The sequence below is a fragment of the Lepidochelys kempii genome, chromosome 1 (genome assembly GCF_965140285.1).
Source record: "Lepidochelys kempii isolate rLepKem1 chromosome 1, rLepKem1.hap1, whole genome shotgun sequence".
NCBI classification, from domain to species: domain Eukaryota; kingdom Metazoa; phylum Chordata; order Testudines; family Cheloniidae; genus Lepidochelys; species Lepidochelys kempii.
Window position 1 is genome coordinate 118,652,265 of NC_136380.1, and position 26,472 is coordinate 118,678,736.

The window sequence follows — 26,472 nt, forward strand, 5'->3', positions numbered from 1 at the left end:
AGCGGAGCTTCTCCTGCGGCTGCTGAGTGCGGCCTTAGGAGCTTCAAGAAAATCACCATGAGACTTTCAAAAAAAATGTGGGGAGTTGGTGCAACTCGTGGTCCAGCAATCCTTCAATAGCAATCCAGTGTCCTAATCCAGCAACCCTACAATAACCCAGTGCCGTACCCCAGTAACTCTACAATAACCCAGTTCACTTGCTCAGCAGCCCTACAATAACAACACTGCGCTGCAGCACTCTGAGAATAGTACAGCTGTCTGTTAGAGACTATAGCTTACCTCAGCCTAGCTGTGAGCAATAAATCAACCCGCAGTAATAAGCCCAACACAGCATCACTGTCCTATAGTGAACATAGCACAGCCTGAGTGCTGTCTAATATCAGCTCTACAACTCTAAAACAATAAAACAGCTCAGCATGATGACCCAACAATAATAATAGCCCAGTGTAGTGTCGCATTCTTTCAGTAATAACCCAATACAGTGGGACTGCCCTAAAGGAGTAAATTGGCATAGCATGTTACAATTCAAAATGGGGCTGGGGTATGTAGAAGTGAGACCAATAGCATTTGAGAAAGGATGGACAGTGGCCCTCAATCTATTCTTATGAGTATCATATTCCTGTATAACAGTTAAGTGGAAATCAAGCATGGCGAGTTTATTGTTTCCTCCTGTAAACTACTGGGTTTTGCCCCTGGTTATAGGCTTCAGTCAAACATAAGATTATTGACTGCAGAAATGAAGTGGTTGAGGGGAATATTGGGAGTTTTAAGACCGGGGTGCTGGAACAATTTTTATACTGGGGGTGCTGAGAGCCACTGAACCAAATTGTAAACCCTGTATGTAACAAGAAAAGGAGGACTTGTGGCACCTTAGAGACTAACCAATTTATTAGAGCATAAGCTTTCGTGAGCTACAGCTCACTTCCTCAGATGCATATCGTGGAAACTGCAGCAGGCTTTATATATACACAGAGAATATGAAACAATACCTATTCCCACCCCACTGTCCTGCTGGTAATAGTTTCATATTCTCTGTGTATATATAAAGCCTGCTGCAGTTTCCACGATATGCATCTGAGGAAGTGAGCTGTAGCTCACGAAAGCTTATGCTCTAATAAATTGGTTAGTCTCTAAGGTGCCACAAGTCCTCCTTTTCTTTTTGCGAATACAGACTAACACGGCTGTTACTCTGAAACCTGTATGTAACGGAAACCACTTCTAGGCAGAGGGTGTGGCAGCACCCCTCATTCCAGCACCTATGGTTAAGACTACAGCAAATTAAAAAAATAAGATGTGATAAGAAAATGGCTAGGACAAGAAATAACGCTGTTACAGAAGATTTAAAGAAGACAGTTGTGATGAAAGACTAAGGATGCATTGGATAGACACTGTGACAAACAAAACAAAAAATGATTAACGATGAATTAAGCCGTGAAGCTGGGTCAAGACAGAAAGTGGAAAGACTTCATCAGCCCATCAGCGCAGTTGATCTGGAGTCAAAGAAGGAAGGGAGCATGGCCAGAGCACCTTGCATTCTGGTAATCCCTGCCAGTGCAGCAGCCCCCCGGCTTCAGTTGTAGCTAACATAACTTAGAGCAGGGGTTCTCAAACATATTTGATAGCCGCTATCCCCTCCCCTCCCGCCCTTTGTAGCTGTAGCATTTTATCCCTCCCCGCCACCTCCAGGTGCCTGACCAGCAGCCACTGCTCTCCATCTGCCCAGCTCTGAATGTGCACAGTAAGATTTTTTTTCCCCTAAAGCTTCTCATGCCCACTGCCCCTCCAAATACATTCTGCCCCCTCCCCCCAATTTGAGAACCTCTGGGTTAGGGCAGCCCTCGAGCTGCTCTAATTTATGGCAGAGGCAAAACAGTCTCTAGCTGTCTCCAGAATCAAGAAAGCCCTAACAAAGCTTTAAGCTACCTTTTCGTCTCCTACCCCAAGGCTCTGCCCCATAGTGTCTTGAGAATTTTAAGTGAAATGATATTTCCCGATGAGGAACTAGTTACCTATAGGTACAAGTTTAATGTTGTCTTTTGGGGCTCCCTAAAGCAGTATATTCTTGTTACCTTTGATGAAACAAGGAGAGGAACAGCTGTCAGAATAGGGTTTTTTTGGAAACAAACATCAAACATTTTGTAAGGTTACAGTGAGACTTTCAAGTCTAAATTGAGTTACATAGTTAAACAGCCATAGGAAGGAGAATGTGTGTAAATTCTGTAGTAAAGCTTTCCAGCTACTTTATTATGCTCCAGAGCAAATACAAATGTGCATTATTAAATGGAAAGAAAAAAATAATTTGAGGATGTATATAGCATGAGACAGTAGCTCCCTTCACAAAAATGTTACTAATTCATTAATTTATTACTAAATATTCACTCACAAAATAAATTAATAAAAAGCACAAAAAACTTTATACTTGTGAAATGAATTAATATTTCATATACAAAATAATTTCCACATAATTCCATATAATTTTATTTTATATAGAAATAGGTCATTATTACAACAGCTGTACAATACACTACTTTTTATTTTATAATTACATAAAATCTTTCTTAGAAACATAAAACATACAAAAAAGCGAAAAGTGCATTTTTTAAAGGAAAATTCAAATGTTATCATGAAAAAGATATGTGATAATTTGCAGCATCCCTAGTCATTGGGCCAAAACACAGTGCATATTTTTCAGATACTTGTTGCTATGACCATCTGTAAGTGGGCTGTTCATTTTGTAAAAGGACCCACTCTATATTATCAAAGAGTCTACTAGAATTCTGGAACAATACAGCTGCATGTTTGTGCTTATATTTTTAGTTCTCCTTTGCAGTCACAATTCACAGAGTAAACAGGAAACAGTCCAGTGTTTTTTGTTTTTAATCAAAAAGAGCAGGTAAGGTAAACTGCTTTAATCAAGGGGTATGGATTGTGTAGCATTTTTAACTGTGACTGGGCTTTCTGTTTAATTGGATGTACCAGTTTGGCCACCAGAATAATGAAACAAACCTCTCTTTATAGAAAGTGCCTAGGTTATATCTTCTGTGCAGTTGTGCAAAACAACAATAATAATCATAATAAAAATAATCTCTTGTTCTCTGCTCTATAGATTTTTGTTCCATTGCTTTTCTTACACAAAAGATGAACTGAAACAGTGTAGGCCAAGTACCTCATGTGTCTGTCCACAGTCTTTAGGAATCAGAGTGCTCTCAGAATGATGGACCAACAAGAATGTTCTCCTGCCGCACAGCAATCAGTGATGGAGTTTGCACAAGATAGCATTCGTGTTTATTTTACTCAGCCTGATGATACATAATATTGTCATGAAACAGTGCAAACTGAATCCAACTCCTTTTCTGTGGCACTGTCTGCTGCAGTCCACACTCTGTGGCCTGCTACTGCCATGGAGCTTTGAAATGAATGCATGTGCAAAAGTCAAAATTGTAGGTTCAAAGTAATTTCTTCTCTCCTGCCCCACGCGTCTATTGGTTATAGCTAATCGTGCATTGATTGTGCTGGTGTGGGACTCTATCATAGTGACTATGGTATATTTGATGATTCTGACAAGCTATTGGTTCTTCTTGAAGCAAGTGGCTGCTGCTGTGTATGATGGTATCCTATATTTCCTTGCTGTTGTGAGTAGGACGGCAGGAGCAAAGAATCTGGTTGCTCACTGTGTAAAGAACTTGGTGTCTGCACCTACAGATAAAAGAAAATTAATTTGCGTGATTTGATACAAAAGTTCTTACTAATGTGAAGGGTATTTTAGAAAATTATGAGTTTGCAGCCTTATTCTTAGGCTAAATATTTCAGAGGCTGTGTACCTGGTATTGTTAGCGTAGGTAATAGGGCCTGATCCTGCACCACTGAAGTCAATGGGAGTTCTAAAATTGACTTAAACGGGACTAGGATCTGTCTGATAGCACAGAAGTGGCTTTTCCATCAGTTTCAGTCTATAATATAGGTTTAATTCCAAGATTTTTGAAATCAGTGGAATTTTGCCATCGACTTCATTGGGTTTGGGATCAGGCTTTACAGGCCCAATCCATCTGAAGTTAAAAGGAAGACTCCTGTTGACTTCAATATGGGTTGTCTTCATTCCAAAGAATAAACCAATTAGCTGGTTCATATCACCTGGTTCTTTCAGGCAATCTGCCCCAATTCACACTCCTTGCTCCTTGAGGGGGAAATATGGGTTAAAAAAAAAAGTGGTTTATTTATTTAAATAGGGATTACTGTGAGAGAAGAAGAGCTATTCAGGGAGTCTTTATCCAGGGCCGGAAAAAAAGCATAAAGAGCACAGCACAGGAGCTGTTAGAGTCCATGAAACAAGATGAAATCCTTTGGAGGGCATATTAGATTTAGAAATTGGCTTTTGGCCTCAGTCTCTGATCAACCCATTTCCAGTCCAACCCAGCTGGAATACCAGTATATATATTCCTGAAATGGGTAGTTCTTTGTTCTGTGATGACTTATTTAATAATAACTATAATGCTTTGCTCTTCCATATCATCTTTCAGGATTTGTGAGCATTTTACAAACATTAATTACTACATACAACACTCCTGTACAGTAAAGTATCCTCAGGCCCATTTTGCAGATGGACAGCAATTAAACAGTTTGCCCAAGTCACACAGAGAGACAACGGCAGAGTTAGGAATAGAACCCCGGAATCCTGATACCTAGTCCCCTCTCTAATCATTGTATAACGTTCTGTTCCTCACCACTGTTGAAGTCCTTTGCCTGACATGCATCTAAAACTATTAAATAAAGTGAGCTGATGTTTCATATACAGTCATTTCCAGGGTTGCACTCAACTCAGTGGAAGTTGTAGACGTGAGCAGAGTGCAGAATTTGGCCTATAGGCTCCATTGTGCCTCTTTTCCCTTCTCTTGCAGTTTACCCGTTTCAGGCAACATTTTTCTGAAGACTTCAGTAAGAGGTGGACCTGAGAGTAAAATTTGGCCCTACATATTTAAAGTCTTTTAAAATTGTTAAAATTATATGGGACAAATACATTGATTATACCAGCACTTAAATCCAACCTTTTCCAAGCTAAATCTTGTCTTTTTACTTAATGTGCTGTTATGATAAAAATGTGACTATGTTAAAAGTAACACCTTCCTATTCATCATATCTGCTTCTGCTTTAACTCATATTTTCTTACTTTATTGCCACAAGTTTTTATTCCCATTAGCCCTGTAGCACCAATACAACTATGGTAGCTGGATTCTGTTTTGGCTTAGCACATCAGCAACAGCACTATCACCTAAGTTCCACCTTCAGAAACTTTCATGCAGAATGTGATGATGTAAAAGACAGTATATATAAAAAAAAAGCTGGATTTTCAGATCTCATTTCAAATTTGTGGTACTGGCAGTTAGAAAAATCATCTTTTGACTTGTAAACTGAGGAAATTTACTACAGAATCAATGAAACACTAAAGTGTAAGCCCATGATGACAATTTTCTGACTGTGATTTAAGTACATTTGGGTTTGTCGTATTAATTTTCCAATTTACAGTATTGGTATTTTTTTTTTTAATATTTTGACTTACCTTAATGCTTAATTGGTGTGTTTGAAAGGTTCACATAACATTTCCAGGTCCTTATTCAATTTCTATGACATTTGCAAAATTTAACATCTTCAGTAGAGAAATCTATGTAGCACATGCCCAGTCATGTTCCCAATGACGTTTATGGCAAAACTTCCACTGACTTTGGTGAGAGCATGGTCAGACCCCATTTGTTCCGCCATCTAAAGATCTTAAGTGCTTTCCTGCTTTGCATATTATGGACAGATACAAACTGTATATTGGCCTTTCTGTTCTAGCCCACCTGAAGGTAGCAATGCTGCTGCTGTTGCTGGAGTTGCAGAGGTTGCAGAGACGACGGCTGAGAAGGCTGTGATGCAGAAAACCCTGGATGTAACACTGCTTGTCCCATCAGCACTATAGGTGAACTGCTGCTGGAAGTCTGCAGCTCCAGACTTTGAAACAATTGTTGGTTTTGAGAATATCTATTTAAAAAAAATCAAGAATAAACTGTTGAAAACTCAGATGTTATGTCAGGGTACTAGGGCTAAAATCCTTATCCTTAAAATAGTGTCACTGGAACTTTAACGATAGGGACCTCAATTTCAAACCCCATCTGAAAGACACCACCTCCAGCTGCACGTTTCCCTGAACAATATGTTGAGGAACTGGTTAATTACTGACTCAGAGGGAAGAAAGCCAGCTAATGAATTATCAGCCTAAAATCCTGCATCTTTTTAGGTTTCCTGAGATCTCCGATTAACATAGGGTTCAGTTGTGAGCCACATCTGGGCCTGGTACAGATTATAAACCCTCCAGAACAAGGTCGGGGGAGGGAATGGGAGGGGGAAGAGATGAAGACCAGGGACAAGACTGTGAATGAGAAATTGAGCACGACTATGTTTCCCTCTTTGGTTTGAAAGGAACGAAAATTAATTTGGTTCATTTAGCAGATTCTCATGTAGCACCGAGATGTGGGCACCTGGTTCTTCTCTCACTTGCACTTGGGTAAATCAGGAGTAACTCCACTGATGTCAATGTGGTTAAACTGATGTCAGACAAGAGTGAGAGAAGAATCAGGCCCTAGCAATTCAAGGTGGGTCAGTACTGAAGCTGAGCTCAGATATTTAATATATTTCCATTTTGGTGGATCAGAAACTCAGCAGTGGGACAAGTACTAAATGTGAGAGAGAGAGGTCCATATTCTTGGCTTGCTAAAATCCCACTAGCACATTCTATTTCTCACAATAGTAATTTTAGACACTGAACCGACCAGAAAGGGTAAGATTAACCCTAGAAGCCTCTTACTCAAAGAGAATCAGAACAGTAATGCACTACTGATGTTTACTAGTACTGGCAGATCTCATTCTAAAAGGCCATGTGCTCTCAAAAGTCACTTCAGTGTTTTATTTTTCACAAGTAACATACTTAGCCTGGCGTCCAGCCACGCTGATATCTGAAGTGAGTCTTGAATTACAGGAACCAGGCATCATTGGCTGAATAGGCTGGCTGAGCAACAGTCTTCCACATGGAAAAGAGAACTAACATTACTGCATGAACATGTATTCCAAGTCACAATCTAGTTCTAGGTGATCTATTGATTTTTAACCCATTTTTCTTTCAAAGCATATGTATTTTCATTCTAGTGCAGTGATTTTCAGTGTTTTTTCATTGAACCCCTAAAAGTTTTGAATGGAGGTGCGGACTCCTTTGGAAATCTTGGACATAGTCCACAGACCCCCTACGGTCCACGGACCACAAGTTGCAAACCACTGTTCTGTGGTAACGACAACCTTTCGCGGACCCTTTAGACATAGTCTGCGGACCCCCTGGGTCAGCGAACATACGGTTCTAGTACCTTTCACTCCATGACTTGTTAACATACCTCACCCTCCTTAGTGTTCAGAATCCTCATTTATCATGTAGTAAAATGATAAATGGATAGCCTTTTTGTCAGGGCAGAAATGATTAATTTATTAAAAATCATTTACCTCAGTTGTCGGTCCTGGCTGAAATCTGGACTAGCATGACACTGGTTGCTATCCTGTGCTATAACAGCAGATGGAGCCATGTTCACAGCCTGTGGGAGCACAACGGAATTGGTAAATTGTGAAGCTAAGCTGCTGGATGAGTGACTGGTGTTCTGTGTTACTTGTGCACTTCTCATTGATTTCTGATCCGAGACCACAATTTTTAAAACACACACACACACACTCTCTCTCTCTCACTCACGATTTTTATTATGGCAGGGGATATATGAGCAAAACCTACAGTGTGTCATAGGAGGTACCCTTGTGATATACTCTGATTGAACTTCAGAATAGAAAGGGCTGTTTGGGCAGGAGAAGTGAATGACTGACATGTCCTGATCTGGTACGTTACAGTAGTTTTCCTGGAAGTCTGGGGGCAAACTGGGGTCTGAGAACAAGTGTACAGAGTGAGGACAGGAAAGACAGTGAAAGTAGACAAGGAAAGGTAAGTAATCCCTGACCAGTTTTTGGAGAAAGACTTAAAAATCACTTACTGTGATCACGTGACACAAGCATAGGAGGATGGCTGGGTCAGCATCTGTGCACCCAGGCACTCAGCCTGTGATCCAGGTTTTGAGAAGGAACTGTGTAACTGACCTCCTGGAGGGGAGCAGTCACACAGCTGACTTCTCAAGGACAGAGAAAGGGGTGGCAGAGGGTACCCCAAACCAGGTCCCAGTTAATCAGGATGCTATTCCTGATAAGTTTTTGGAAAGTAACTGTGTCTCTTTACATCAAGATGCCGCTCCAACGTCTGTAATAGCAGAGGAGTTGAGACCAGGAAATTGCCAGGTGGTAGTTTGTGAGAACGCAAATGACCCAACTGACAGAGAAGGGGGTGTTCTCCCCCAGGCTGGTGAAACACAGAGAGCAGTTATGGGAAAGCTGCTGGGAAAAAGTGAATCTGATCAAAGGGTAAACACACCTAGCCCAGAGAGCACAGATCACAGCCCTCTAGGGGGCAGGGAAGGACTCAGTGCTGGGAGTAGGAAATACAGGCTAATCCCAAAAGGGATGCTGGATTTCCTACATATGTACAGTCCTGGGGTTGGGAGACTGCCCCACAAAGGGCCAGCCAATGTGCAGGATCCCCCTGAACGCCTATCTTGCCAGACCCTGAGGCACCACAAAACCCTGTGGTGAGAAGCATCTAAGTTTGTAAGGACACTGAAAGTGTTAAGATCAGCTTAGAATGCGTTTTGCTTTTATTTCATTTGACCAAATCTGACTTGTTATGCTTTGACTTATAATCACTTAAATCTACCTTTATAGTTAATAAATCTGTTTGTTTATTCTACCTGAAGGGTGCATTTGGTTTGCAGTGTGTCAGAGACTCCCCTTGGGAGAACAAGCCTGGTACATATCAATTTCTTTGTTAAATTGACAAACTTATATAAGCTTATAGCGTCCAATGAGTATAACTGGACACTGCAAGACGGGAGTTCCTAGGGTTGTTTCTGGGACCGGAGATATTGGCTCGTGTCATTCGCTTGCAAGTAGCTGGGAGCAGCTTACATGCCAGATGCTGTGCGTGAACAGCCCAGGAGTGGGGATTCTCACAGCAGGGCAGGGTAAGGCTGGCTCCCAGAGTCAAGGATTGGAGAGGCCTAGCAGATCACTGGTCCAGGCAACACCAGAGGGGAACGTCACAATTACCCTCACATATGCACCACAACTATTTCACCATGTTTTATTTTACAGACTTTTCAGAGTATTTGACTCTGAAATCAGAGTACTGATTCAACAAAGCAGGCCCCGTAATTCTAAGAACCGGTTCTGGAAACACAGAAACCCCCAAGACAACACCAAAGCAAAATTAGAAGGGATCACCATTGTCATTAAAGCCCTGTGATGGGAATGAACCTTACTATGTACAGAAGGATTTTTTTCAGGGTGGAACGGATTTAAATCAAATTGATTTAAATCATTAGTCAGGAAGACTCAATTTAATCATGGATTTCTACATAAAAGTGCATTCTTATTGGTTGTTATAACCTTAATACATATTCTTCACAACTCAGAGATAGATGTAGGTTTCATTTTTAGAAGGTACATACTATACATTTTTAAAGTGATTTATTTTGAAAACTTTTCAGATTAGTTTTACAGCTATATCAGAAAATGAATGATTGTTTGGTTATTTCATTTACCAAAGGTAATCGAAGCAGGTATTTATGGAGTCATTGAGAGGTGAACTATCTCCAATTCAACAGGTTAATCATTAATATTTGGAGGATCTTCTAGGAGGAGAACACCAACAGACAGACATTTAAATTGTTTTATTTAACTAAAAAACAACGTTATGCATTCTGGATTTTTTTCTTCAACAGCAAATATAATATTTTAACAAAACAAGAATATGCATTTTTGAATTTAGTTAAACATTCACGTTTTTTAAAATCAGGTTTGTTTTTCTTAAAATTGTTTTTAACTAAAATGGTTAAATAAAATACAAAAAAAAATTAAATCAACTGTGTCAGCCAGGTCAACATGAGAAACTTAAAATATTGGCTTCTGCAGCTAACTCAGTCATCTTCACCTTCAATTTTCCTGTTTGTTCATAATCTGGAAAAGAAAAACAAGCTTTCCTGCTTTTTCAGGTCCCAAACGATTTCTCAATTTGGAATGAATTAGTCCAAAGGAAGAAAATATTCTTCCTACAGCGGCAGAAGAAGCTACTGCTGTTAAAAGTGAGATTATCACTTCAACAGTCTCTGAATCCAAGTACTTAAGTGACTTCCACCAGTTCACTTGTGTGACTTTCTTAAAAATATCATCAGCAAACATATATTTCTTGAATGGTTCACCCTTAGCTCTGAAGTTTATTATAGTTGGCATTATGGAAGGATGATTGCTGGATGTCCATGTCATAGCCAACTCCTCTTCTTCAGCAGTTAAGGTTTGACCCTGGTCCCAAATATTGAGACTATTTGCCAGAAAATGAGCTGGAGATCGTGCGTGTTCCATTTGTTTTTTTAATGCTTGTAATTTAACTCTGTCATTGCATATTTCGCTTTTTAAGCTCTCACTCAGTTCCTTCCAACTTTCAACAGCGTCCGCAATAAAACAGCTATTTCCCTGCATTTTGTTCAAGGCTACAGAAATAGGCTTCAGGGTGCTCAGCATGTGTTCAACATTTCCCTTAAGCCCAGTGTTGAGAACTGTGGCTGTGAGAGTGCCATCTCTTTTTTCACAATTTTGTTCACAAACTGTCATCGAATTAGGCCAGTTCTTGATACAGTGCTCAAAACAGCCCACTGCTGAGTTCCATTGCACGTCTTGAGGGAGAGTTAGCTTGGTTCCTCCCACTTTTTTCAGAGCAGCTACTGCAAAGTGGTGGTTTGGGCAGGATTTTGCAGTTTCAATAACATTACCCTTTATTTCTGGAACACTGAAGTCTTTGGCTAGGAGGTGCATCAAATGAGCACTGCAACCCTACGTTATTAGCTTGGGACTCTCTTCACTCTCTTCTAAATAATTTCTTCTCATCTTGGATACATTGGTAGCATTGTCTGTGACTTAGACATTTGAGGTTTTTTTCAGTTTGTTATCACTTTTACTGCTACTTCTTGTAAGTATTCTGCTTTCTGTGCATTTCCTGATGTATCAATTGTTTCTGTAAGGAAGACATTCCCGTCTTCTGTTGTCACACAAACACATGCAAGAGGATCATTGTGGACACTGCTCCACCCATCAAGACTCAGGTTAACAATTTCACCCTCTAAGACCTTTTGCACACTTCTCAATTTCTCTTTCATACACTTTATCCAGCAATTTGCCTGCGACATCTTCTCTGTTGGGTGGACTGTATCTTGGTCTTAATGACTGAACCAAGTTAATGAAGCATGGGTTCTCAGTCATACGGAAAGGAGGGTTTGCTGCATAAGCAAACTGGGCAATTTTTTCATCAATTACCTCTTTTTGTAATCTGCTGGTTCTTATCACAAACGTATCTATGGTTGTTTCTGGATGATGGAGATATTTTTTTCTTTTTGCTACAGGTGATATACTGTGGCTATGTGACACACATGATGTAATTGAAACACTATCACTGGCAGATAACTCTGAAACTACAGAAAATGATGGTGATCTTGAAGGTGGATACTCTTCAGAATCCTGCTTCAGAATGTTGAGGATGGATTCTCCTAAACAAAATAAGTCAATGCAGTTATTTAATTATTATTACCATACTGCTCATTCAGTATTACTCATTGCATTCACTGACATTCAGTATTACTTTAAAGGTGAAATCGTGAAAGGAAGATCTGCCTATTTCAGCTATTTTATTTTTTTTATCACAACTGCATCTAAAATAGTACCATAGAATAACAACTATATTTTTTGCTCAAACATGAGAATTCAAGAATAGTCCAGAAGGAAGACAGGCAGTCCATAAGAAAGAAGTATGAAATAAAAACATTTACCAACCTGAAGATCCTGCATATTCAGACATGTTCCTTTCATCATCTTCAGTGCAGCTTCCTCTTGAGAAGGAACACTTCTCATGATGTTGTTTCATTCGGGCAACCAGGCCTTGCATTTCTTTGTTTGCATTTTTCAAGCATGGCCGTCTTACCCACAGGTAAAGGAACTTCATTAAAATATTTCCAAACTGGGTCTCTTTTAAGGCCTACTGCCATTATAGGTTTTCCCTTCTAGTGAGAGAATGGTTTGGTAGATCTCAAATCAATGAAGGCTACATTCAGAAAGACCTCAAGACTTCTGGAAACAGTTTCACTGTCTGACGTCTGACGAAGTGGGTATTCACCCATGAAAGCTTATGCTCCAATACGTCTGTTAGTCTATAAGGTGTCACAGGACTCTTTGCTGCTTTTGAGCTATAATGTATCTTAATTAAAACTCTCTTTAGGTAGGTTTTTTCCTCAAAAAGCATTTTATCAAAAACATCTGATTTTTTTTATTTAAAAAAAAATCATTGATTTTTATCCACCCTGATTTATTTTTGATTGTAAACCATGGTAGCATTTTATTTTAATAGACTTGTTATAACACAGGGGCATGGGAGGTTAAGAGATACAACTGCTTTGAAAGTAAAGTTGTAAATGTGTTCACCGAATAGCAGTAGCAGGTTAACAGAAATAGGGGTTTGTGCTGGGATTATGCTGAAGAGAAACAATAGAAATGGAGAGAAAGTGCTGCAATAACGCAGAAAGATAGCTATGGTGAGCAGACTTGTAGAATCACAGCTCTCAGTTACTAATAGTTAGAGTTTAATTTTAATTAGTTTAAAATTATTTTTTTAATTTAATTAAATCTTAATTTTAATACAGTTTAATTTTATTTTTTTGGGCTGGACTCTGTTTCTCTTGTAAGATGGTGGTTTCAGTTCAGTTCCTTATGGGCAAGCCCCACACATCAACAATACACCATTATAACTGGCCATAAATAGGCTGTGTTGATGGTCTCAGGCCATGACTGACTGGGCGTTTCAGCGAACTAGCTACCAGGACAAGGTTAAAGCACTTTTTCGGGGCTGGAAAGGTTGCCCTGCTGTTGCAGATACTGCCAGTCTCTGTGGTTGTCAACCTGGCGCCTTTCATGAACAATAAAAGAAAAACAGGTCTCCACATATTCCCCTGTTTAAAACAGAAACAAGCTGGCTGCATAATGTTCCTGGTTTATATCTTTAAAAAAAAAATCAGATCTTAAAGTAAAAGTAGAAAGCTGTGGGAAGAAGCTTTTGTTTAGAAGGAAAGATAAAAAAGGCCACACATTTCTATTTACAATACTGATGTCATTATCTGTGATCTTTCAATAATGACTTCAGTGGCTTGTATCCACATTCATTTCTTTGTAATGAAATAATACGTTTACCTGGCTTGATATCACATTTGCCTCTCTTAATATTTGCTGGTTTGCTGGTTGGGAAGATGCAATTTGCCTTTGAAGTTGAGGACTGGGGATAAGCTGCTGCTGAGAAATGACCCTTGACCTCTGCTGTAGGTGCTGAGGATCTGGCTGCTGTATGTTGCTAAAGCTCAGGGACACTGTTGGCTGTTGTAAAAACATCTGGAAAAAATAAGAGAACTTTTTTTCTTTTTCTTTGAAATAAGATATCATATCCTAAAAGGGAGATCATAATATTTCTTAATTAATTACCATTGTGCTATATTTAATTGTGAATCATATGCCCTTTTTAGAATATACATTGTGCAGTCTATTTTTTATTTTTTTTAAAGTATATTCACTGTTCATGAATGCTGCCCGAAGGCTGAAGTCCTCTCTACACACAGCAAAGCACAGGACTGTAGCAGCAGTTCAATGGGCATTAAGTCTGTTCTGGAGGGACCACCTGTGGGGATAGGAGAGTAATTCTGTGCCCATTCAATCCTTGGCCTCTCTTTTTAGCAAAGAAAGCTGAGGCTGCTTTCAAATTTGTCTCCGATAGTTCAACACCATAAAGGACTGTCTGGCTGAGTCTTTTTAATGATGTCACAGCCAGGCACAAGTTCCCAGTGTTGCATGGCTGGGCCCTTGTCACTGAAAAGATATGTATGGCTATGTCTACTCTACGGAGCCAATGTCAGCATAGTTATGCTGGCATAGCCCCCTAGCGTGGACACAGAGTCTCAAACTTCATTGCACTGCAACCCTTTTCTGACAACAAAAATTACTACACGACCCCAGGAGGGGGGACTGAAGCCTGAGCCTGCCCCAGGTGGGTGGGAGCAGGCAAAGCCAAACCCCAGGGCTTCAGGCCCAGGTGAGGGGCCTGTAACCTGAGCCCTGCTGCCCAAGGTGAAGCCTTTGGCCCCTGGTGGTGAGGCTCAGGCTTCACCTTCAGCCCCAGGCCCCAGCAAGTCTAATGCCAGCCCTGGCAACCCCATTAAAATGGGGGTGCGACCCACTTTGGGGTCCCAACCCACAGTTTGAGAACTGCTGTGGATTCTCAAACTAATAGAAAGAAACACCCCCTGCTCCTGCAATGATATCAGCTATATCGGCCGCAGCACTCTTCCCCCAACATAGCTGCATTTACACTGGGGGGTAGGTCAGCATAGCTATGCGGATCAGGGGTGTGGTTTGTTCATGCCCCTGACCAGCAGAGCTATGCCAACATAACTTTTAAATGTAGACCAAGCCTTAATAAACCGGTGAGCACTATACTTTGGTCTAACTTCCAGTCAGAGAACTATTTCCAGGTGTTACACCCAGCCAGGTCATGAGGGGCACTTAAAGTATTATGACAAAAAGCTAACAGAGCACCTGTTATCTACTCAGTGGTTCTGTAAACAATTTGACACTACTTATTTTACTGCAAAGTGATGCAGTCTTAAAAGTTGCAGTTTCTTTTGTTTTTCTAGGGGCTATTTCTTCTGCTACAGTAATGCAGAAAACAAAGTCATCATTTTAAATAGTATCTTATTAATGTTGCAAGTTGTCTTTGTAGTGTTTAAAACCTAGTCAGAGATTGACATGCCACATCAGAGGCTGCTTGACCAGTATATAGCAGAAGGCATTCTTGGGTCAGATTCTGATTTCACACCAGTTTTACACTTACGTAAAACTATTAACTTCAGTGGAGTTACTCATGATTTACCTTGGTTTAAGTGAAATCAGAATCTCAACTCCTTATCAGCCTCATGCCTCACAACACATCTGAGGTATGTCCAGTAAGGTACACCTTGTATTACCAATTCCCTAAACCATCATATCTCTTACACTTCCTTTTTGGAAAGACAACACACAGAGCTGACATGGTAAATTGTGTTTCCTTTGTGTAAGTATGTTTTGATGCATCGTGTAAGTACATATTTACCTAATTTTTAAAATACATATTATTTGTCCATTAAATTATGTTAGTTTCAAAATGTCTGTATTATTTTTATTGAAAAAAAGATCCACTCCCAACCTGACCTCTTTTATGCCAAGTTTTAGCTCAGAGAAAAAGTTACATTTGAATTACAAACCTCTAAATTAAAAGCAAGAAGTAAAGTAACTGTCCTTGTGGCAGTTTTTCTATAGGTCGAAGACACCTTCAAAAAAGTTTGTATTAAATACATAGGTCATGTAATGGAATTGTGACTGCTCACAGGAGGTCTGAAATTAGCTCATAGTGTTTTATATTTTGAAACATAGCTCATTAAAAGATGCTAAATTAATCTGGGGTTCTTAATCATCAGTTCAAAGGGCTTCACTAAAGAGAGGATCAGAACACTGGTCATGCAGGTGCAGTGGATATTTCAATTTGCTAGTAAAACTTAAAAACAAGAAAACATTATATACTTGGTACAACATTTACCAGTAATTTTTTCACAAAATGTTTAATTTATGGTAGCCCTATCTGGGTTCCTTTTAAATACAGTGATAGCACAGCATAAAAGAACTACTAAAATCTCACGAAGTAGAAAAAAACACTCCTCAGACTGAGCATATCCAAATAGATAAACTAGCAATGCCATCTCTGAACTGCATATAATGACATGTCTCAGGACTGTTTTGCAGAGTGCGAGGTCAGGAGAAGCATCTTGCAAATCCTTCTTAATTGGCCACCTTGTTAGCATTCTCAGCCAATCAGCCAAGGAGTGAATGGACATGGAAGCACAGCTGCTCTCTCATTCCTAGAGGGATTTCCTCCACCTCATACCTGAATCACATTGGCAAGGCAATGAGAAAGCTTGAACTGCCACTGTTTGACTCTCGCTGTTCCCTAGAAAACCAGAAATTTTTACCCTCCAGGTCTATCAAGCCAGCATCTTTTATCAATACTATCGTTTTGGTAAAATGGACATTGATGAAAGGCATAGGACTAAGAGCCAAAGATTCATTTACCTTCAAGAGACCGACTTGCAAATTATTCATGGGTACTGATGTTCTCATCTGTAATTCTAGCACGCTGGTCACATTCAGCCTTCTGCCTTTCTCTAGATGTGCTAGTCATTAACTAGACTATTTTTTAAATCTGGAGCAGGAACTGCATCCTTTCAGACATCTGAGATTACTGCTCCTGTACTTTCATTTGTCAGTAAAAGCAGTAAAAGAGACGTAATGGGTTTTTTAACACTTTTGTCCAAGGACCAGAGCCCTCCTGCTAGTTCATCTTTCATCACACAGGGCTCTTGGAAACAGTTACTAATACACAGTACTGGGCTCAACATCTCTCCAACTGAGAGAGTATTGCTTGGCTGACTTCTGCACTATAGTTCTGAAGATCCTGTGTATGAAATGAAAATAGGGCTAGTTTCTCCACAGAGCTATCTGTTATTCAGCATGGAAGGGTGAAAATGGGGAATGCCAGTGAGAGAGCTGAAGGGAGAAAGTAGAGGCTGTATTACAGGCTCCCTTCCTTCCAGGGAGCAGAAGGAAGTCCCTTCATGCTTACAACATGCAGCATGCTGTGTTCTCTATATGGCATATTCCACTCAAACAGATACAGAAATCTGTGTGATAGTAAATCCCCTCCATTTGCACCCAATTTTATGGGTACAATCAATGATGGACAGAGATAATCAAATTCAAACATCTCCCTACCTGACCTATGAAGTGCCACTTCCATTAACAGGACCTTCAAACGAATATCCCACCTTGTCCTTAAGTATGTGTGGCCTGAAGCCCTTGCAGATTCCGCACTTTTATTTGATGTGAGCTTCCCCGAGGCACTTTAAGCAGCTCATATGTGGATCACTCACTGGCATCGGCTTGTGACAGGAAGCACATGGTTTCAAACCAGGGGACCAGGGTATGCCCTGTCCCTGGGACAACGTCCCAGATGGGACCCTAGCTAACTAAGCAACTACAGCTAACTGAACTTATTTACAACAAGAATGAGTCCAAGAAAGTTCATAGAAAATAACACTAGGAAGCTTGCAATCACAGGAGACATCCCAGCAACCATCACAGGTGGTAAGAAGGAACTGAGAGGGCATGGGGCTGGCAGTGCCCCTTATACCGGCGCATGAGCTTGGGGTTCCAGGGCACACTAGGATACCACAAAGGGGACCAATCCCCAACTAAATCATCCCAGCCAGGGCTTTCTCAAGCCTGACCTTAAAATCTTCTAAGGAAGGAGATTCCACCACCCCCCTAGGTAACGCATTCCAGTGCTTCACCACCCTCCTAGTGAAAAAGTTTTTCCTAATATCCAACCTAAACCTCCCCCACTGCAACTTGAGACCATTACTCCTTGTTCTGTCATCAGCTACCACTGAGAACAGTCTAGATCCATCCTCTTTGGAACCCCCTTTCATGTAGTTGAAAGCAGCTATCAAATCCCCCCTCATTCTTCTCTTCCGCAGACTAAACAATCCCAGTTCCCTCAGCCTCTCCTCATAAGTCATGTGTTCTGGTCCCCTAATCATTTTTGTTGCTTTCCTCTGGACGTTTTCCAATTTTTCCACATCCTTCTTGTAGTGTGGGGCCCAAAACTAGACACAGTACTCCAGATGAGGCCTCACCAATGTCGAATAGAGGGGAACGATCACGTCCCTCGATCTGCTGGCAATGCCCCTACTTATACAGCCCAAAATGCCATTGGTCTTCTTGGCAACAAGGGCACACGGTTGACTCATATCCAGCTTCTCATCCACTGTAACCCCTAGATCCTTTTCTGCAGAACTGCTGCTTAGCCATTCGGTCCCTAGTCTGTAGCGGTACATGGGATTCTTCGTCCTAAGTGCAGGACTCTGCACTTGTCCTTGTTGAACCTCATCAGATTTCTTTTGGCCCAGTCCTCTAATTTGTCTAGAGCCCTGTCATAAATATAAAGGGAAGGGTAAACCCCTTTAAAATCCCTCCTGGCCAGAGGAAAAATCCTCTCACCTGTAAAGGGTTAAGAAGCTAAAGGTAACCTCGCTGGCACCTGACCAAAATGACCAATGAGGAGACAAGAAACTTTCAAAAGCTGGGAGGAGGGAGAAAAACAAAGGGTCTGTGTCTGTCTGTATGCTGCTTTTGCCGGGGACAGAACAGGAATGGAGTCTTAGAACTTTTAGTAAGTAATCTAGCTAGGTATGTGTTAGATTATGATTTCTTTAAATGGCTGAGAAAAGAATTGTGCTGAATAGAATAACTATTCCTGTCTGTGTGTCTTTTTTGTAACTTAAGGTTTTGCCTAGAGGGATTCTCTATGTTTTGAATCTAATTACCCTGTAAGGTATCTACCATCCTGATTTTACAGAGGTGATTCCTTTACTTCTATTAAAAATCTTCTTGTAAGAAAACGGAATGCTTTTTCATTGTTCTAAGATCCCAGGGTTTGGGTCTGTGGTCACCTATGCAAATTGGTGAGGATTTTTACCAAACCTTCCCCAGGAAGTGGGGTGCAAGGGTTGGGAGGATTTTTGGGGGAAAGACGTGTCCAAACTACGTTTCCCAATAAACCCAGATAAAGTTTGGTGGTGGCAGTGGAAATCCAAGGGCAAAGGGTAAAATTAATTTGTACCTTGGGGAAGTTTTAACCTAAGCTGGTAAAAGTAAGCTTAGGAGGTTTTCATGCAGGTCCCCACATCTGTACCCTAGAGTTCAGAGTGGGGAAGGAACCTTGACAGGCCCTCTGTATCCTATCCCTACCCTCCAGCAAATCTACCTCTCCTCCCAGTTTAGTGTCATCTGCGAACTTGCCGAGGGTGCAATCCACACCATCCTCCAGATCATTAATGAAGATATTGAACAAAACCGGCCCCAGGACCGACCCTTGGGGCACTCCGCTTGATACCAGCTACCAACTAGATAGACATGGAGCCATTGATCACTACCCGTTGAGCCTGACAATCTAGCCAGCTTTCTATCCACCTTATAGTCCATTCATCCAGCCCATACTTCTTTAACTTACTGGCAAGAATACTGTGGGAGACCGTGTCGAGAGCTTTGCTAAAGTCAAGGAACAACATGTCCACTGCTTTCCCCTCATCCACAGAGCCAGTTATCTCGTCATAGAAGGCAGTTAGATTAGTCAGGCATGACTTGCCCTTGGTGAATCCATGCTGACTGTTCCTGATCACTTTCCTCTCCTCTAAGTGCTTCAGAATTGATTCCTTGAGGACCTGCTTCATGATTTTTCCAGGGACTGAGGTGAGGCTGACTGGCCTGTAGTTCCCAGGATCCTCCTTCTTCCCTTTTTTAAAGATGGGCACTACATTAGCCTTTTTCCAGTCGTCCAGGATCTCCCCCGATCACCATGAGTTTTCAAAGATAATGGCCAAATCACCCCTTCTCCATTACCCCAATCTCCCCCCACCCCCAGTCTGTCCTTCAGTGAGCACTCCAAGCCAAGGCATCTAACAAAGGCCTGTTTCAATCAGTGTTCGAAGTCTAATGGATCAGCATTGCCTAACATGAGTCTCTCCATGACACAGCAGCTAGTTCCAACTGGCTCTTGCCAGAGCTCTTAAAGGTGCAGTTCTCCACAACTCCCAGCGAATTGCCAGTTTACTCTCCAATCTTCCCACCACACAAGTCTCCCTCCACAGGGGATGTTTGCACTGCAGCTGGAGGTGTGATTTCCAGCTTGAGCAGATGTACGTGTGCTAGCTTTGATCCAGCTAGTGTGCTAAAAATAGTAATGTAGCCACAGTGGCGCCGGCAGTGGGAGGTGATAGCAGCCTGAGTACGTACCAAGGATCTTGGACAGGATTGTACTTCAGCAGAAAGCCCATGTTGCCACCCGTGCCACCGCTGCTACACTGCTATTTGTAGCACACTAGCTTGATGCAGTCTAGATACACCCTTACTCAGCTGGAAAATGGTCAGTGCTGATGTCAGAGTGCTCCCAGCCCTCAAATGCTCTGAGTCAGAGGTGGGCAAACTACAGGCCACTTCCGGCCCGCAGGACCCTCCTGCCCGACCCCTGAGCTCCAGGCCCAGGAGGCTCACCCCCGGCCCCTCCCCCACTGCTCCCCCTCCCTCCGCAGCCTCAGCTCACTGCACCGCCGGCACAATGCTCTGGGCAGTGGGGCTGCGAGCTCCTGGGGCAGCGCAGCTGCAGAGCCCGGCCTGACCCGGTGCTCTGTGCGGCGCGGTGGCATGGCTGGCTCCAGCTGGGCAGCGCAGCTGTAACGCCGCCAGCCACCAGTGCTCCAGGCAGCGCGGTAAGGGGGCAGGGAGCGGGGGGTTGGATAGAGGGCAGGGGAGTTTGGGGTGGTGGTCGGGGGTGGGGGTGTCGTTAGGGGTTGGGGCGCTCAGAGGGCGGGGAATGGGTGGGCGTTTGAATGGGTGCAGAAGTCCTGGGGGTGCAGTCAGGAAGGAAGGGAGGTTGGATGGAGTGGCGGGGGGCAGCCAGCGGTAGGGGTTCCAGGGGCAGTCAGGGAAAAGGGATGGTTGGATGGGGCAGGGGTCCCGGGGGGGGCAGTCAGGAATGAGAGGAGGGGTTGGATGGGGCATCAGGGGGCAGTAAGGGTGGGGGTTCTGGGGGTGTTCAGGGGACACGGAGCAAGGGGGGGTGGATGAGGCAGGGGTCCCGGTGGGGGGGCATCAGGGAGTGAGAAGCGGCGGGGGAGGGGAAGGGGAATAGGGGGCAGAGGCTGAGCCACGCCTGGCTGTTTGGGGAGGCACAGCCTCCCCTAACTGGCCCTCCATACAATTTCCGAAACCCGATGTGACCCTCAGACCAAAAAATTTGGCCACCCCTGCTCTGAGTGTTGCTCCTCCAGCTGTTGCTTTGCCCTGGGGGAAGTACAAAGGCATCTGTGCCATGGTTACTGGTGGCGTAGCCACTGGAGGGATGTGCCCAGAAGAGCTCAGTCCTGTGCTCTGGAGGTGAAATTTTAGGCTCCACGCTCACCAGCTGCTATTCTGCTGCCTGGCTCCAATGTGAATCTCTTCCTTCAGGGCTGGCCCTTGTGGGAGGCTATGGAGGGTCTGTGCCCCACATGGCTGATGAGGGGACAGAGGTGGGCAAAGCATGGCTGAGAGCACAGTAAAGATTCTGCTCTACCATCGTACAGCAGAACCAAATGAGAAACAAACCACCCAGGCAAGAAATTATTCAGAGCTGGACTGGCAGGCCAAAGCATCCTGGGTAAGATCTGTGGAAATAAAACCTTTGTGGCCAGTTCCAGGGTATTGAAAATACATGCCGTTTGGTCTAGTCTAGCATATCCTCCACTGAGGGACCGTATGCCAGTGGTATAAATTAGAGAGCAATTCAGCATCTTTAAACTTATGCTGGGGCTGGGCAGCATAGGATTGGGGTAATTTTTTAGTTCAGGGTTCCACTGCCCTTTAATCCCCTCAAAACAGGCACCCAGACGGCCTCCGTGTTCTCTGTGCTTGGTCTCTGTGGGCACAGTTGAGAATCTGGCCCATGGTCTTTTGGTTACCACAATCTTCCTCCTCTCTGTGAAGGTATCATCTTGTGTATTGAAAAATTCTAGTGAAAATAGTATCAATTTCCCATATTTGAGGAAACCATGTTGGGATCTTCCACTTTTTTCTAAATTATGCAAACACTGGATCAGTGCATATGAATATTTAAGACTTGAGCATGAGAGAGTAATGCAATGTGCCCAATTACAGGGAGAAAGGGAGATCATCCTTTTGCTATGTATAGTAACAACAGCTTTCAGAAGTGTGCTAGGATTCTGAACTAAGAGACCAGTTAATTGCAGAGAGGCTTTCATTTCCCATTTATCAAAATCAAGGCACTGGAAGATGTACACGGATATATGTCTTCCTATATGTTTGTGCAGTTCCAAGGACAATGGCCTTCAGTCCTGGATGGGGCTTGTGGTTGCTATGTTACTATATTTACAACAACAAAAACATCACCACCATAGATTCTAAATGGAATGACTTAAGTAACAGGATTTCTGATATGGGACTATTAACCTCTTAATCACAGAAACCTACAAACTTATTTATTTAATGTGTGACATTGTATGAAGTGATTTTTTATAGATGCTGACTATGAGTGAAATCCAAAACTCCCATTGACTTCAAGAGGGCCAGGATTTCACCCTGTATGTTTACAATGCTACTTGGCTATTAATTGATTTTGTGATGTGAGTTTGGGGTTTGTGTGTCCATAATCCTATCAATATGATAATCAGAATGGGACAAATTCATCCCCAGTGCAACACCAATACCGAGGATGATTTGACCCAATATTCTTAGTTAAATTATCAGGAAGATAGCAGTAATTCCTCCTCCAGAAACAATCTGAGATGCTGGGCAATGTCTCCACTAGTAGTTAATGATACGTGAGTTGTACGGTATTGTTTATATAGTATAGTAGATACAGGTAAAGATAAGACGCCCAGGTCCAATGAAGTTTCAGTCTGAAGGCAAACACAAACTGGGGTGTGCACTTTATAGATGGAAGATTTTGTGGGACAGGTGGTTTCTTCAGCAGTTTTTTGGAGGCCAGGGAAGGTGTTTGGCAAATGTTATTTGTGATGCACTTCCAAGAGGGGAAGGTGGCATGCAAGTAGTCACAGATTTGGGAGTGAGTGAAAGAGACAAGCTTGGGTGGAGCATATGCAGGGTTTGGAGTGCAGAAAAGTAGGGAAGGGATATAGGCAGACGCAGAGCTGTTCAACTTGATACTGAGGACTAGTAGCTCTAACTTGAAGCAAAAAGTGAATAGAAGCTAGTGAAATGAAGACCCCATTAAGCAGTGGTGATTTCATTGTCACAGCCTGAACACCCTTCGATGAGAATGGCTCATTCTGAAGTCTCAGTAGATTAAAATACTCCCATATATGAAAAACTAATCTGAAAGACCACCAGCCCTTCCATTTCTTCTTGTGACTGCTGGGACAAGCCCTCCTATACAGACAGCCCTTAGCATGTCTTGATTTTTGTGTCTGACAGGCTCCTGAGGAATTAGTTTTCTCAAGTTTAGATTTCTTAGACTCTGCAAATAAAATGAAAACAGCCCACACTAAGAAATACAGAGTCTGAAAACGGTCTATTTGCCTCTTGTGATGACACTGACATTACTCACCTGTATACTGGAATCTTGGACCAAGCAGAGCTGTTCCTGTATTTTATGGAGCTCTTCCTGCTGCCACCGAATGTTGGCCTGCAGGATCCGAGTTCGCTGCTCCAGCTGTTCCTTGATCGTCTGGAACATGTTAAATTGTGCTGAGAACTTAAAAAGAGAAAACAACCATGTCTCTTTCTTGTCATTATGGTAAGAATTGTGCTCTGTGCTATTGTATTCTGTACGTAGTGCTTGGTTTCTTGTTTGCAAAATGAAGTCAAAATATATTTTTTATATATGCTAACATCTGGACACCATGGAATCTTCTTTTCTATTTTTCATCTCAGGCATATCTGTTCAAGTGATAGAGCTTCATCGATATTACCCCAGATTACATTGATCTCCTCCTGAAGGTGGTTCTTTGTTATCTTATTAATCATCAGATGGTACTTTAGTACTTAAGTCTAGACAGATTCACTGACATCAATGGTGACATTTCTAACCGTAATTTGTATGTGATTGAAAAAGGGGTCTATAAAAGATCCATAGATTGTAACACAGCTTGGGACAGGATGAGTGGCAGACTGAACCCCAGTATTGATGAGCATCACCTTTTTCTGTTTGTTGCTCTGTGATCTTAGATGCCTTATTTTTGATTAGTAAATCAAACTGAGCCTGACCATTTGATAGAACCCATTCTTTACAGTTCTAAGGGGGGGGGGGGAGAGGAGGAGGAGACTCAAAGGGCAGTCTGGTATTGGTGAGTCTGTACGGCATATTGGATTTCAGTGGAGCTATGCTGATATACCAGCTGAGGATCTAGCCTATCATATTGAGATTTCATTCACAGAACTGCTTCACTTTAAAGCAGTTCCATATATGAAGGAAAATACCTCCTCCCCCATATTCTCTCCAGCAAATATCCGAATTATCCATGTAAACTTTCTGAAGGGGAGAAGTGAAGAAAACTTTAAAATTATTTTCCTTTGTATTTACACATATAGAAGAGGAGGTAACTTTCCACCAAATCAAAGGTCACTGTTCAGAGAGATTTCCTTGCCCCAGCAGTCCTCCCATCTTCTCATCTTCATTTAGTATGTTCTATGTTGAGATTAGTTGGCAAAGGTCAGAAATTGGAATATTGGGACATCCCACTTTCAGTTGCTGTGAGAGATCTCTGGTCTCCACGCTGACTTCAGCAGGAGTGGGGAGTGCCCAGTGCCTTGCAGGATTGTTAACTGAAGGTAGGCAAATATTGAACCATGTGTTAAGTTGAGTTTTCCCTATGGCATTGGTATCCAGAACATTTTTGCCTTTCAACAATAGCCCCATCACATTAAATCCAGCACCTCTGCTCAACTCGAAAACAAACTTGATATTCCTTTTAGGGTATGTCTATACTATCTGCCGGCTCGACGGGCAGCGATCAATCCAGCAGGGGTTGATTTAGACGTAATAAATCGACCGCCGAGCACTCTCCGGTCAACTCTTGTACTCCACGGGAGCGAAAGGCACGGGTGGAGTCAATGGGGGAGCATCAGCAGTTGATTCACCGCAGTGAAGACACCACGGTGAGTAGATCTAAGTACGTCGACTTCAGCTACATTATTCACGTAGCTGAAGTTGCATAACTTAGATTGATCCCCACCGTGTAGACCAGGCCGGACAGGGCTAGCTCTAACTCTTATTCTATCCCAAATAGAAAATATTAACCTGACTCATGGGTGAGTGAAAACCCTCTGTTTGGAGTATAAGATAAGTGGCTCCAAAAGAGCATCAAACTCCACTTGCTCAAGCCTGACCCAATGTTTCTCTGGATCCCCTTGGTACTATGCCATTACGGAACTATGCTATCCAGCAGTACATGATTGGATTAGGCAAAGATAATCCCTGCTCCACCATGGATCTATAGAGGTGGGTTTGTTTTTTAAAACTAACTTGTGGAAACTAGTTCCCGCATATGAATTCTATTACTGAGGCTTGAAACTCCTCTCAGTCCTTAAAAGACACCTCTTCTATCAGACAGTTTTGAAAGAAAAAACAATTTTAGGCAAATGGTTCATTCTGACTGTCTAACCAGGTTATAAAATACTCATTCCAATTTATATGGACTTTTTTTAGATGCTTTGGAAAAGGAATGTGATTTTCCTCAAATAATTTTCTAATAAGAAATAATTTGTATGCCTAGATATTAGTTTTAAATTTGTTGTGCAAAGTAAAAGCCAAAAGACGTTGCTTCTGATGGAAATAAATTATTAGCATTATTTTTATTCAGCATGTTCTCATATTTAGCTAGATTTAGCTAGATTAGCTAGATTTTAGTATTTCATTCCATATTTTCCTCTTTGTGTTTCTTCTTTTACTAGCACATTTAAACAAAAACAATTAGCTGGTTTGTTAAACATATGTCACTAAGGGCAGAAGTTTAGAAACACTTTTTTTTTTTTTGTTCAATTAATCTTTCTGCAATCCTGTGATTCTGTGTAGAAAACAGAGTTATACTACAGCCTAGCAATGGCACCTACCAGGAAAAGGTTCCATTGTTTTCCTATGAGGATAGGTGAGCAGCCTTGAACCTGTACCTTACAATATTTACCTCAAGATCTGTTCAAGTAATTAGGAAACAAGCTGTAAACTTACAACAAATGACAGAGCTTAACTCAAGGCATTCCACATACTACTCTAACCATTCTAACTATTTCACTCCATGCATCTGAAGAAATGGGTTTTTTACCCAGGAAAGCGTATGCCCAAATAAATCTGTTAGATTTTAAGGTACCACCGGACTCCTTGTTGTTTTTATTCTAACTCTATGATCAGTGCCTGATTAAATTACTGATCATCTTCACTTTAACAATTCTAAGTTTCTGTGGTGTACTCAGAAAAGTGAAAAACACAAAATACCAGCTTTCCAGACAATAATAAATAACAAATGTGGCTAAATGTGAAAGACCAAATCTGTGAGATATTTGGATGCAGCTTATCATCATTTTGTTCACGATTTCGTGTGTTAATATGAAAGACAGCAACAC

The 26,472-nt window shown here is 41.9% G+C and overlaps 1 protein-coding gene across 2 annotated transcripts in view; it reads right to left on the reverse strand.

Annotated features, from left to right (window-relative positions):
* Positions 1–2,502: 2,502 nt before the first annotated feature.
* NPAS2 (neuronal PAS domain protein 2) overlaps positions 2,503–26,472 on the reverse strand; it is a 203,717-nt gene continuing 179,747 nt past the window's right edge. The window contains exons 16-21 of one of the 2 annotated variants that reach the window (XM_073352007.2): positions 23,462–23,608; positions 13,396–13,590; positions 7,522–7,610; positions 6,959–7,051; positions 5,835–6,015; positions 2,503–3,696 (exon numbers count right to left, since the gene is read on the reverse strand). In XM_073352007.2, the coding sequence (XP_073208108.1) occupies positions 3,538–3,696; positions 5,835–6,015; positions 6,959–7,051; positions 7,522–7,610; positions 13,396–13,590; positions 23,462–23,608 (864 nt within the window). In that variant the 3' untranslated portion in view covers positions 2,503–3,537. Of the gene's footprint in view, positions 3,697–5,834; positions 6,016–6,958; positions 7,052–7,521; positions 7,611–11,641; positions 11,706–13,395; positions 13,591–23,461; positions 23,609–26,472 lie in introns of those variants that run through there. The other variant, XM_078853828.1, reaches the window with a different exon arrangement.